This window comes from Suricata suricatta, chromosome 3 (genome assembly GCF_006229205.1).
Source record: "Suricata suricatta isolate VVHF042 chromosome 3, meerkat_22Aug2017_6uvM2_HiC, whole genome shotgun sequence".
In the NCBI taxonomy this organism is placed as follows: domain Eukaryota; kingdom Metazoa; phylum Chordata; class Mammalia; order Carnivora; family Herpestidae; genus Suricata; species Suricata suricatta.
The window spans coordinates 172,195,186-172,209,913 of NC_043702.1; the positions used below are offsets into that span (position 1 = coordinate 172,195,186).

The 14,728-nt window shown below is 38.5% G+C and overlaps 2 protein-coding genes across 2 annotated transcripts in view; both read left to right on the plus strand.

Moving 5' to 3' along the window:
- LOC115287182 (olfactory receptor 10X1-like) lies at positions 1–950 on the plus strand. The gene has a single exon (XM_029933433.1). The coding sequence runs from the start codon at positions 27–29 to the stop codon at positions 948–950; it is 924 nt and encodes a 307-aa protein (XP_029789293.1). The 5' UTR covers positions 1–26.
- Positions 951–14,489: 13,539 nt separating this feature from the next.
- Positions 14,490–14,728, plus strand: part of LOC115287183 (olfactory receptor 10X1-like) — a 982-nt gene continuing 743 nt past the window's right edge. The window contains exon 1 of the mRNA XM_029933434.1: positions 14,490–14,726. Within this exon, the coding sequence (XP_029789294.1) occupies positions 14,490–14,726 (237 nt within the window). The remainder of the gene's footprint in view (positions 14,727–14,728) is intronic.

Genomic DNA, 14,728 nt, shown 5'->3' on the forward strand with positions numbered 1-14,728 from the left:
TTCTTCCAGATTTCACACATGCAACAATGAAGGTCAACCAGACAATCCTGAAAGAATTCATTCTTGTTGGCTTCTCCTTGTACCCACATCTGCAGAGATTCCTCTTTGTGGCCTTCTTTGTCCTCTACCTTCTCACCCTCGCGGGTAACCTGGCCATCCTGGGTCTCACGTGGGTGGACAGATCTCTCCACACCCCTATGTACCTCTTCCTCCGTGCCCTCTCTTTCTCTGAGACCTGCTACACACTGACCATCATCCCCAAGATGCTGGCGGATTTGCTCACTGAGAAGAGAAGCATTTCAGTCATGGGGTGTGGCTTGCAGATGTATTTCTTCTTGGGACTTGGTGGCACTCATTGTATCATCCTCACTTTGATGGGATATGATCGCTTTCTGGCCATCTGCAACCCTCTCAGATATCCACTGCTGATGACCAATGCGGTCTGTGGACAACTGGTGGTCTCTGCTTGGGCTGGAGGCTTCCTCATCTCTGTGACAGAGACTGCACTGATATTTCAGGGCTCTTTCTGCAACCCCAACCTCATCCAACACTTCTTCTGCCACATGCAGGCAGTGGTGCGGCTGTCTTGTCTCAACAGCAACCACACAGAACTCATTGTAACAGTGATCTCAGTGTCCGGCTTGATGGGTACCTTCCTGCTCATCATCATCACTTATGTTTTCATTCTTTCCACTGTCTTCAGGATCCCGTCAGCCGAGGGCAAGAAGAAGGCCTTTTCTACCTGCGCCTCTCACCTCACTGTGGTCATCGTCCACTTTGGTTTCGCAGCTATTGTCTATCTGAAACCCGAAGGCTCAGGAGGGGATGACACACTTATTGCTGTCCCTTACACTGTCATTACCCCTTTCCTCAGCTCCCTCATTTTCAGCCTCAGGAATAGAGACATGAAGAATGCGTTCAGAAAGCTGCTTGCAAAGAGGAGTTTCTGAATCCATAATCCTGGATTACTGCTGCATGATTGTCTGTTCCCTGATGTCAGTAGGCATTTATCATGTGACTTCAGAAGAAGCCTTTGCCATTGGCCTGGTACCAGAGGGTGACACGTTGGAAACCAGAGACCGTCTAGGAGCTCAACCATCACAAACATTCACTTAATTGTAAGAAAGTTGTTCAACTACTTCTACTTCCACTTCTACTTCTGCTGGCTTTTCCTAAAGATAGTACAGTTCTGCCAGTCAGCCTCTGGTGATCCTGCACCATTGATGGCATGGGAATAGCAAGATTGTGAAAGGGAGGAACAACCCCTCCAACCACAACACTGAGAGATGCTTACAAATATCAAAAGATACAAAGATTCAGAAATTTTTCTAAGAAACTTTGTGAGGCATTGGGCTGTGCCTCCCAGGAGAGAAACCATTTCTCACTGGTGACACCCTATGTAGAAATCATCAACGGTCTGTTATGCATATCTGGATTGATGTGTATATTTGGTAAGTCTTATGTGATACTGATTACTGAAGATTTTTAAAAACACTGCTCATGAGTGGGTCCTTCAAGTGACTGTCAGAGGCTCACTCTGTATATATAAGTAATCTTGGAACATTGATCCAATGAGCAAATAGGGCAGTAGACTATGCATGTGCTATAACATGCAAAGTCCCTGGAACAGGGCTGGAAATAACCCCTACTTTCTTTAAATGGAAGATATTCAAAGCAGATGTTTAAAAAAATTACATTTCATAATATTGACAGACCTGACAATGAAAGCTATTCCAGAACAATTTTGGCAGAGAGATGATGTGCAATGAAGGAAACCAGATAAACACAGCATCAAATCTCAGGAATTTTCTGAACCCTTTCTTCAGTTCTGCTGTTAATCCAGTTTCTGCTTTCTCATGTTGGATACAACATGCTTATTGGGTTTCATGTACATCACATATATGACAAGTGTCAAGACAATGTCTGCTCCCCATCATGTATAGGGATGTTATAAAGATAAATGAGATAATGGATGAAAAAAGTTAGGAACACACATCGATCATGGTTATCTCTTACCATGATCCTATTTTCTTTCTTGGGACCATCTTGTGCAGGTAGAATATGTCCCCTCTTCAATCTGTCCTCACTGCCTTCACGACAATGTTTCTTCTACTTTGGTTCCATGCCTGAGAACTAACTATACAATCTAGCGAAGCCATAAATTCTTGCAAATAGATGCCAACAATTTACCCACTCATGGTTGGCATAGAAAATATAAAGTGTAGACCGCAGTTCCTGAACTTGTATTTGGACCAATTAACTTGCATCTACCTGATCTGGTGACTGTGGAGGCATTGCTAATTATCTACTTTATATTCAATGTTGAGATAGAAATAAGTAACTGAAGGGGAGCTGGAAAATACCTATATGTTTAAAAGTCAAGAAAGACACTTTCTAAATAAATCATGAATCAAATACTAATCTTGGGAATCCTGGAACAATGGTTTGAATTGGAGAAAATGAAAACGCTACAGGTCAAAGCTGAAAAGATATAGCTTTTCAGTATTTACATGGCCTCCAAAATGCATATTAGTGATGTTCACAGGCTGAAAACTAATAACCTAAGCATTCCTCTCAAGAATTTGGGAAAGAAATAATAAATGAACACAAAAAGACTGTAAAGAATAAAATAAATACAGAGAAGCAGACATTAATATAAATAATAGCACACAATCCAGTGGCTCAAAAGTCAAAAGGTGGAATGTTGAGAATAACAGTAAGTCATACTGTTCCCGGGGAGACTGATGACGAAATTAAGACAGGAAATGTAACTAAGCAATCATGGGGATGAAATTGGGGCATTTCTCACATCACACCCACATAAAAGATGAAAGAATCCCCTGAGTGATTTCATGATCATTGATTTGAGAATTTGCAGGAAGTGGGAAGATGCCTAGAGAACACATATTAATGCTGACCTGGGGAAACCAGCCGTTGAATTCTCAAGAAATAGAATTTTAATTCATATATTCAACATTAACAACAGACAAACAAACAAATGAACCTCTGAAACCTCTAAGCCTCATTAGGAGATTCTGCCAAAATTCTAAATTGGATGTTTTGCCAATGTGCCCAAACCTTCCCTGGAATAGAAAAGAGTAGGGGTGACTGGGTGGCTTAGTCTGTTAAGCGTCTAACTTTGACTCAGGTCATGATCTCCTGGTTCATGAATTCGACCCCGATGTCACAGAGCCTGGAGCCTGCTTCAGATTCTGTGTCTCCCTCTCTCTCCCCACCTCCTCTGCCCACACTCTGTCTCTCCTCTCTGTCTCTCAAATATAAATAAAATTTTAAAATATTTTTTAAAATAAAAGAAAAAGAATAAACACTCCTCAACTCGGTTTTTGGGCCAGGAACAACTAGAAACCAGATATTGAACTATCACTCGGGAACATAGACACAGAACTCTTAAGTAAAACTCACGATGGATTTAGTTCAGAAATTCAAGGTAGGCATATTTGAAATCGATTAGTAGAATCTATCACATTGTCAAAATAAAGGCTATTAATCATGTAATTATTATTTTATTGATAAAGAAGAATTTTTGGATAAAGTTTAATATACACTCAGGGATGAATAAAACCTGTTAGCATAATAGGAATCAAAAGACTATTCTTGGCTAGCCTCAGTGGCTCAGTTTGTTAAGTGTCTGACTCTTGATTAGAGCTCAGGGGTCTGGTCATGAGCTCACAGTTTGTGGGTTCTAGCTCCATATCAGGCTCTGCACTGACACTGGGGTGGCTGCATGGGATTCTCCCTCAGCCCTTTCTGCTCTTTCTCTCTCAAAATAAATAAATATAACCTGAATAAAATAGGTTATAAACCTACCGGGCTATCAAAGTTCTTTTTGTGTCTGACTAAGTACAGCTGACACTCTGTTATGTTGTCCTAACACATTATGTATATCAGTACTGCATTGGGATTCAATGATCCAACTCCTCGCCTAGTTGTGAAGCATTTAAATGTGTCCCTGCGCACTCAGACACAAGAATGGCTTCTCCCATCATGTCTTTTCCATCTTATTCCAAATGGTCAGTGCAATGAAAAGGAGCAAAAGACAGAAGGACTATACAAGAAAAAACACAATCATTTCTCATGATTATAAACTTTTCTATGTTAGAAAATCCAAAACTAATCAGCATACAAATCATTAGAATTAACCTTCAATATAAGGCTAAGGACATGGTACAGAAGCAACTAAACTGCATCCCCATAAATTAGCAGCAATTGGAATCTGGTTTTCAAAAAACATGTCACATTTTGAAGCTTCAAAAATATCAAAACCCTAGGAATAAATTTAACAAAAGACATGCAAGTCCTCTCCATGGAAAACTGTAAAGGGTTATTAATATAATTCTTTGTGCACCTGGGTGGCTCAGTTATTTAAACATCTGTTCCGGCTCAGGTCATGATCTCACAGTCTGTAGGTTTGAGCCCTGCATGGGGCTGTGTGCTGACAGCTCAGAGCCTGGATCCTGTCATCAAATTCTGTGTCTCCCTCTCTCTCTGACCCTTCCTTGCTCACACTGTCTCTCTGCCTCTCAAAAATAAAATAAAAACATTAAAAATAAATAAACTATAAATAAAAGAAAGGCAGAACTATGAAACATTTAAATGTGAATACAAAACAAATTATCTGCACAATATTCTTAGGATATGAAAAGATTGTTTAAACTGAATATTAAAATCTTACATAAAAATGAGAAGATCGAATAAATTAAAATTGAGAAATTGTGTTCATTAAAGAAGAATTGGTCAGCACATGGCTAGACAAGCCACGTAAAACTGAAAGGAAATGGAAGGAGAAGGTTAGTGTACAATTTAAGATAGTGATTCCTTTCGGAGGGAGGAGGCTGGGGTGGGGAGGGGCACACAGAGGGACTCCTGGCTGGCAAAGTTCTCTTCCTTGATCTGGGTAGTGACTGCATACAAATTTTCACTGCCTGATACAAATGTTCACTATGCTATTTGTTTGAGTGATTTTCTGAATCTACGTTTTATTATAAAACATACTGACTAAACAAAGACTGCCATATTGAGATTGTTTCAATATTTTCTCTTTACCTTGGCTTTCATCAGTGTGATCATCATGTGTCTAGATGTGTTTTTGTTTTTTTATTACTTGTAATTTGCTGAACATCTTGACTTCCCATCACATTTGGGCTGTTTCCAGCTATTGTTTCTTCAAATATTTTCTTCCTCTGTATTTTTTGGCTTCCTCCTCATATTTCAATTACACAAATGTTGGACTACTTGATATTGTCCCAAAAACCTCACAGAATTGATTCATTTTTTAAATTCACTTATTTTAATCCAAGTTAGTAAACATACAATGTACTAATGGTTTCAGGAGTCGAACACACTGATTCCTCACTTACATGTAACACCCAGTGTTCATGCCAGCAAGTGGCCTTCTTAATGTCCATCACCTGCCTAGCCCATCCCCCACCCACCTCCCCTCGAGCAAACCTCAGTTTGTTCTCTGTATTAAAGGCTCTCTTATAGTTTGCCCCTCTCTGTTTATCTCTTATTTTTTCCTTCCCTTCCCCTATGTTTATCTATTTTGTTTCTTAAATTCTGCATAAGTGATATCATATATTTGTCTTTCTCTGACATATTTCGCTAGGATAAAATTGATTCATTAATTAAACTCTAATTTTTTTCTTCTTCATATTGACTGATTTTTACTGATTTATTTTCCAATTCATTGGTCTTTTCTTCTAACATCTCCAAAATACCATTGAGCCCATTTCATCATATATATATATATATATGTGTATATATATATATATATATATATATATACACATATATATATATGCCAGTGATACATAAAAATAGTAATATTTCATGATAAAGGTGATTTATTCAAAGACTGCAGGACTGATTTACTATTTGAAAGTTGACATCATTCATTAACCTAATCAAATAAATGAAAAACGACAATCTACTCATCTCAATATTTGTAAAATTTTACTTCTAAAAATCAATAACCACTGTTGACTTAAAAAAAACAACTCTGCTTCTATTTAAACCACCATCCACCTTATTATGAAATATTGAATTCTTTTCTCTAGAATGAGTACATTGCTTTTTACAGCATTGTACCAGAAGTCCAAACCAGTGTGATAATGTAAGAAAAGGGTATAAAAGATAAAACAATTTGGGGCACCTGAGTGGCTCAGTCAGTTAAGTGGCTGACTTCAGCTCAGGTCGTGGTCTCACAGCTTGAAGTCTCCTGAGTTTGAGCCCCACATCAGGTTCTGTGCTAACAGCTCAGAGCCTAGAGCCTGCTTCCAATTCCCCTGCTCTCCTTCTGTCTCTCTCTCTCTCTCTCTCTCAAAAATAAACATTAAAAAATATTTTTTAAAAGGATGAAATGATTTGAAAGGGATGATGAAACCCTTCATTTGCAGATAACATGACTAAGTACCAAAAAAAAATCATACTAAATCTATAGAAGGACTACAAAACAAATGAGTACATTTAGCAAGTTCTCAAGTTAATTTTTTCTTTATATTATATATAAAAAATAAAAAATTACATTTTTTTAAAACATAAAGAGAGAGGGGATTGGAGGGGACAGAGAAAGAAAGAGACAGAATCATAAGTTGGCTCCAAGTTCATTGTGGAGCCTGACGTGGGGCTCGATCCACAACCCTGAGATCATGACCTAAGCTGAAATCAAGTGTCCCTCAACTGACTGAGCCACGCTGGTGTCCCAGAAATTACATTTTTATATGTCAATTTCAATAGCATCAAAGCATAGGCGATTAGAATCAACACTTAGAATTCAATTTAGGACAACATGAGGAAGTATTCTGTACTTCAAATGATAAATAGTAATGCAATAAATAAAAGAAAATATAAATAAATTAACAATCAATTTCACGGATAAAAATATTCTATATTGTAAAGATTTATCTGTTGATTCAATGCAACTTAATGAAAAATTGAAACAATTTGAAACACCTGGTTGGCTCAGTCAGTTAAGCATCTGACTTTGGCTCAGGTCATGATCTCAGGGCTCATGAGTTTGGGGCTGCATGGGGCTCTCTGCTGACAGCTCAGAACCTGGGGCCTGCTTTGTGTGTCTCCCTCTCTCTCTGCCTCTCCCCGACTTGTGCTCTGTCTCCCTCTGTCTATCTCTCTTTCTCTCAAAAATAAATAAACATGGAAAACAAGATTTGTGTAGAAATTGATGAGCTAATTCTAAAGATTTATCTGGAAACCATGAGAGATTGGGGTGAATTAAACAACTGATCTCAAAATCACTATCAAGTAACAATAATGAAAACTCCATGCTACTAGAAAAAAAAAGTAGGTATATAGGTCAATGAGAAATATGGAATCCAGAAATAGTCACATCGGTACATATATCTATCAGTTTTCATAAAGTTGTCTGTGCAAATTAATGAGGGAAGAAAAGAAAGTTTTTCTAAACAATGGTACTGAAACCACTACATTTCAGTATAAAAAAACTAAACTAAACTAAGCTAAAAACTTAATCCTCTCTTCATTCCATACACATAAATTATCCAAGATGACTCTTAGATCTAAATGTGTGAAAGTACAGAGAAACTAATAGAATCCACAGGAGAGAAACTTCATGACTTTGAGGTAGGCAAAGAAATTTTTCATACAGCAGACAAAAAGGATCAGACACGAAAAATTGATCAGCCAAACCACAAAAATGAAACTTCTTTTTATCAAAGAGCAAATGGCAGAGCAAAATGGAAGGACAACTTTAGAGAAAATGCCAAACTTTTGAAATTAAAAAAATGTTTTATGTTTATATTTTGCAATTCTTAATTTTTTAAACTTTTTTAAACTTAAAATGTAGTTAACATACAGTGTAACGCTGCCTTCAGGAATAAAATTCAGTGATTCATCCCTTACATACAACAATACTCAGTGTTCATTGCAACAAGTACCCTCCTTGATACTCATCACCCATCTAGCCCATCTCCCACCCACCTCCTTCCATCAACCTTCGGTTTGTCCTGTATCATTAAGAGCCTCTTTTGGTTTGTTTTCCTCTCTTCTCTTCCCCTCCTTCCCACATGTTTATCCGTTTTGCTCCTTAAATTCCACATTTGAGTGAAATCATATGGAATTTTCTCTCTGCTTGATTTGTTTCACTTAGCATAACACATTGTAGCTCCATCTATGTTTCTGCAAATGGCCAGGTTTCATTCTTTTTTGATGGCTGAGAAATATTCCCTTGTATATGTTTACCACATCTTCTCTATACATTCATCTGTCTATGGAAATGTGGACTCTCTCCATAGTTAGGCTATTGCTGATGCTGCTGCTATACACACTGGGGTGCATGTTGCCTTTCAAATCTGCATTTTTCTATACTCTCAGTAAATACCTAACCGTGCAATTGTGAAATCCTAAAGTAGTTCCATTTTTAGTTCTTTAAGGAAATTTCATAATGTTCTCCAGACTGGCTGTACCAATTTGCATCCCCACCAACAGTGCAAGAGGGTTCTGCTTTCTTCATATGCTTGCCAAAACCTATTGCTTCTTGTGTTTTTTATTTTGGCCATTCTGACAGGTGTGCGGTGGTATCTCATTGTGGGTTTTTTTTTTTAATTTATAATAGTTTATTGTCAAACTGGTTTCCATATAACACCCAGTGCCTCTCCCCACAAGTGTCTCCCTTCATGACCATCACCCTCTTCTCCCCTCCCCCACCCCCTTCAGGGTCATAATGGTGATGTTCACTCTCACCACTGTTGTTTAACATAGGGCTGGAATTCCTAGTATCAGCAATAAGACAACAAAAGTAAATAAAAGGCATCAAAATTGGCAAAGATGAAGACAAACTTTCACATTTCACAGATGACATAATACTCTACATGGAAAACCTGATCGACTCCACCAGAAGCCTTCTAGTACTGATCAATGAATTCAGTAAAGTTGCAGGGTACAATGTCAATGTACAGAAATTGGTTGCATTCCTATACACCAAAAATGAAGCAACAGAAAGAGAAATAAAAAAACAGATCCCATTCACAATTGCACAAAACATAAAATACCTAGGAATAAACCTAACCAAAGATGTAAAAGACCTGTATGCTGAAAACTATAGAAGACTTATGAAGGAAATTGAAGAAGACACAAAGAAATGGAAAAACATTCCAACCTCATGGATTGGAAGAACAAATATTGTGAAAATGTCTTTATTACCCAAAGCAATTTATGCATTCAATGCAATCCCCATCAAATTTGCACCAACATTCTTCTCAAAGCTAGAAGAAACTATCTTAAAATTCATATGGAACTACAAAAAAACCCAAATAGCCAAAGTAATATTGAAGAAGAAAACCAAAATGAGAGGCACCACAATCCTAGCCTTTAGCCTCTGCTACAAAACTGTCATCATTAAGACAGTATGGTATTGGCACATAAACAGACACATGGGCCAATGGAATAGAATAGAGAGCCCAAAACTGGACCCACAAGTGTATGGCCAATTAATCTTTGACAAAGCAGGAAAGAGTGTCCAATGGAAAAAAGACAGCCTCTTCAACAAGTGGTGTTGGGAGAGCTGGACAGCAACATGTAGAAGAATGAAATTAGACCACTTTCTGACACCATTCACAAAAATAAACTCAAAATGGATAAAGGATCTGAATGTGAGTCAGGAAACCATAAAAACCCTAGAGGAGAAAGCAGGAAGCAGCCTCCTTGACCTAAATCACAGCAATTTCCTCTTCGATACATCCCCAGAGGCAAGGGAATCAAGAGCAAAAATGAACTATTGGGATCTCATCAAGATAAAAAGATTCTACACTGCAAAGGAAACAATAAAAAAAAAACTGTCAACTGACAGAATGGGAAAAGATAGTGGCAAATGGCAAATCAGATAAAGAGCAAAGAGATAAAGAGCTAGTATCCAAAATCTACAAGGCACTCACTAAACTCCATACCTGAAAAATGAATCCTCCAGTGAAGAAATGGGCAGAAGATCTGAACAGATACTTCTCCAAAGAGGACATCCAGATGGCCTACAGGCACATGAAATGATCCTTAGCATCACTCATCATTAGGGAAATACAAATCAAAACCACACTGAGATACCACCTCACACCAGTCAGAGTGGATAAAATGAACAAATCAAGAGACTATAGATGCTGGCGAGGATGTGGAGAAACGGGCACCCTCTTACACTGTTGGTGGGAATGTAAACTGGTGCAGCCGCTCTGGAAAACAGTGTGGAGGTTCCTCAAAAAACTATCCATAGAACTCCCCTATGACCCAGCAATCGCACTGCTAGGGATTTACCCAAAGGATACAGAAATGCTGATGCATAGGAGCACATGCACCCCAATGTTCATAGCAGCACTGTCAACAATAACCAAATCATGGAAAGAGCCTAAATGTCCATCACCTGATGAATGGATCAAGAAGATGTGGTATATATACACAATGGAGTACTACATGGCAATGAGAAAGAATAAAATCTGGCCATTCATAGCAAAGTGGATGGACCTCGAGGGTGTCATGCTGAGTGAAATAAGTCAGGCAGAGAAGGACAGATACCATATGTTTGCACTCATAGATCTAACAGGAGAAACCTAACAGAGAGCCATAGAGATGGGAAGGGGGAAAGAGAGTTGGGGAGAGAGAGGGACACAAACCATGAGAGACTATTGAATACTGAAAACGAACTGAGGGCTGAAGTGGGAGGGGGAGGGTGGAAGGGGGTGATGGTTATGGGGGGGGCACTTGTGAGGGGAAGCACTGGGTGTTATATGGAAACCAATTTTACAATAAACTATTATATAAAAAATAAAAATAAATAAATGGAAAAATAAATAAATAAAAACACTTTATAATTTTTACATTTCCAAAAATAGTCTGAGTTATGCTACTTCTAATCCATACCAATACCTGAATGGTCAATCTTTTTTTTTTTTTTTAACACTTTCTAAAAGTTGAGTCGTGGAATCAAATCCGCTCTATCTTCTTTCCTCCCCCAGGTACAATTTCCTTGTAACAAGAGACCATTCATTATACATTTCTGGGTTTTCTCAGAGTACAGTGTTCATACCTTGAGTTGTTCCTAAATACCCAGGGCGGGATATGGGGGTGGGTGAGCAGGTGATGAAAAGCCAGAATGTGGAGGAGGGTGAAATCATTAGAATGCAACACACTTCCCCTCACTGCAGAACAAAATTTAGGGATTAGCATGGACTGGATATGAACTCTGCAAGTTTTAAATCCCCAGAGGTTTCAGGCAGACTTTTCCCAGCCACATGTTACAAAGCAGCCCTGGAACTAATGAGAGAAAATTACAAAGTTGAGTGAGAAAGTTCTCCTGCTCCCTGTGATGAAAGAAGAGAGGAATCCCTTAGGGTCTCCTAACTAGAGCCAAACCTCTAGAGCTGAGGAATCACAAGTGCTAATAATACTCAGACAATATCTCCAAACTGGTGGAAGAAATGCTTCTTAACCACTGTGGCTCAGTGAGTGGTAGAAACAGACCATGGCATGTGTGCTCCAGCCACACAGCTCATGTGGAAAACACTAGAGCCACAGAAAGCTGAAGTTTGTACCATATCAGGACCCTTTTCCTCACATCCCAGCTGGGGAAATTTAGATCCAGAAGGTACAAGGACTTTGCTAAGGTCACTAAACTAGCAATGATAAAGCTAAAACGCAGGCTCTTAGACCAATGGCATTTATACTTAGTGGATCCCTGTGTCTTCTGAGTGAAGAAGAAAGCATGCTTCGCACAGAGTGAAGACCATCGTGGAAGAACATAACCCTAACACTGAATAGGCTTTGGGGCACTGAAAAAATACACAAGGTAAGACACTCTTCTAGGTGATTGGACTCTGTACTTTCTCCAAATTACCATTTCTCTGTGTCTCTGGAAAGGGTGTGTATTTCTTCTATTAGTGGGCCCATAGTCCAAATTAAATTTGATACACGCTGATTTGGCGACATCAGACATAATTGAGGGTAAAGTGGGGTATAATACTTTCACACCCCTACCCACAGACACACACATTCAGAATATGCCAGATGTAGAAGATTCTGAAATTCATACTCTACTATTAATGATTCACCAAGTAGACAGATATTTATCACACAAGTGAGGTAAGATTCAGTAAGAAGGAGCTGTCCAGGAATACGTATTACTGATTCCTTGCATTTTCAAAATGCTTCTGAAATGAATGATGGATGGGAACACACAACCCCTGGCTGTTTAGGAGGGAATGTGGCTTTGGTGTGGAATCAGACCATCCTGCAGTTCGTCTGTTAGGAAGAGCTTGAATTTTGCACCATGGATACCAGGTATGGAAAGCAACTAGTTTGCAAATATTTTCTCCCTCTCACCCACTTTGGGGTACTTAGTTAATCTTTTAGTTTCACAATCCATCTAATTGCTCTACTTACAGAGTTCCTGGGGAGAGTCAAGAGAATTTGGAAACTTTAGTGAGCACAGTGTTCTACTGAGACAGGAGATCTACTCAATGACTCAATGATAATGGAAGGGTATATGGCACCTTGTGTTTCTGAGAGGGGAGTCAGTCTTCTGGGACAATCCAGAGTTTTCACAAGGCTCTTTAAGGGCAAAGTGGAACAACAATTGCAAGTGTGGGTGGGGATCCCAAGGAGTCTCACACTCAGTTTGGATCCTAAGGAGGTTTGCCAATAAGGCCTCAAGAGGAAGCCCAAGGATCATTTAGACACAGCCTCCCAGAATACAGCCTTAGGCAGGAAAACAAAATAATACTCTAGACTTCTTTTTAGGATACAATTACTCACTTATGAAAGGTGCAATGTAGATACAAGGAGGGAAAGAATGAAACAGGAAAGGAGAAACGGTACAGGGAAAGATTATTTATATATCAGGAGAGGCTGAGGGAGGATGAAAGTCATGTCAGGTCAAAGAAGACCAAAGTATCCAAGAGATGTCTAAGTTAGGGTCCATAAGGCTGCAAACTTTCATTATAAAAGGTTATAATTATATAATTATAATTATATTATTTATATGCATTTATACAAATTTATATGTGAAAATTATCTATAATTCAGAGCATTTTCAAAATAATGATTCAGCCCATTTTCCTACTGCTTTTTCCGACTGCCAGTGACCAGTTTGACTCTGCTTAAAGAATGCTTAATTTTAGCCTCAACCAAATCTCCTTAAGACTGGAAACATTGTTTATTTCTATGCTCAACATTCTCACCACAGCTGAATAATCAAGTAAAACAGAAGTTGTTTATAGATTCAGCCTCTTTGTGATCACTAACCTATCCAGTCTTTTGTATTGGGAATCATTACCTTCTTAAAATGCTCCATATTACCACTCTGAGGAATAGAGCTCTCTGACACATAGACTCTTTACAGAAGGAAAAAAACAAAGATAAATGCAAAAAAATGTACAATAAAATCAAAGCAGTTGTATGCTAGCTACAAATACACCATGTTAGAGACACAGCTCTCTTATTTCTAAAATGATGAAAATCTCAGGTGTCATACACATTCCATAGCTTCTTATCTACATTGTCAAGAATCAAACCAATAAGCATTAGAATTAATTTTACTTAGACCCTATCAATGCTAGTTATTAAATATGTTAATATGTGGGAGAAGAAACAATATAATACAAAGCTGGCGGAATGTATCAAATATACATCAGAGAAGGATGAGGTTAAATGAAAAGGAGAATATCCAAGAACTTGTAGAGTCTCCAGCATTTATGCTTTTGAGATGCTGGTCTTGCCACTGAAGGAATGGGCGAAATCTCAGCTCCACCTGCATAAACTTTTTTTGCATAAAGAGTCTGTTTATCATACCATCCACGTACTCTACTGAATCACTATTAATACAGAGGGTCCTGATGTATCTGGTATTCCCTCTCCTCAGAATACAAAGAAGAGAGCAAGTTCATTACTTTCCTTTAATACTTCAGGACCCAAATGTCTCCTGCAAGAAGATATAATGACTTGGGACTCTTTACCATTGTCTAAATTTGGTCCCTAGTTACTAACAAACATACTATGAATATTCACTCATTAGATATTTACAGACGATATTATATGTGGAAATTACTTTGTCAGACCCTCACTCTGTACATCTATTAGCTCCTTGGTAATTGTTTTAATATTCAGCATCTGACACAAATCTGGCTAACCTAATGCACCTGAATTTTCTTTATCTAGACATCCATTAGAGTATTTTCCCCTTATATTACCAACCAATAAACTCTGCTAAAGCAATAAGCCATAAAAAGTCTTCTGTCACCAACCAGGCAATCAGGAATTGGATGCTGAATAAAAGTATAACTGATTTAAAAATTAGGAAGACAAATAACCTACACATGCATCATGTTTTGCCACACTAAATGAACAGTCAGTTGGTAACTCTCACTCTGATCATCTGGCTTACTCCACTCTTTCCAAAGAATAATGGAGAACTGAATATTTATTTGTTGTTTCTTCCAGATTTCACACATGCAACAATGAAGGTCAACCAGACAATCCTGAAAGAATTCATTCTTGTTGGCTTCTCCTTGTACCCACATCTGCAGAGATTCTTCTTTGTGGCCTTCTTTGTCCTCTACCTTCTCACCCTCGCAGGTAACCTGGCCATCCTGGGTCTCACGTGGGTGGACAGATCTCTCCACACCCCTATGTACCTCTTCCTCCGTGCCCTCTCTTTCTCTGAGACCTGCTACACACTGACCATCATCCCCAAGAT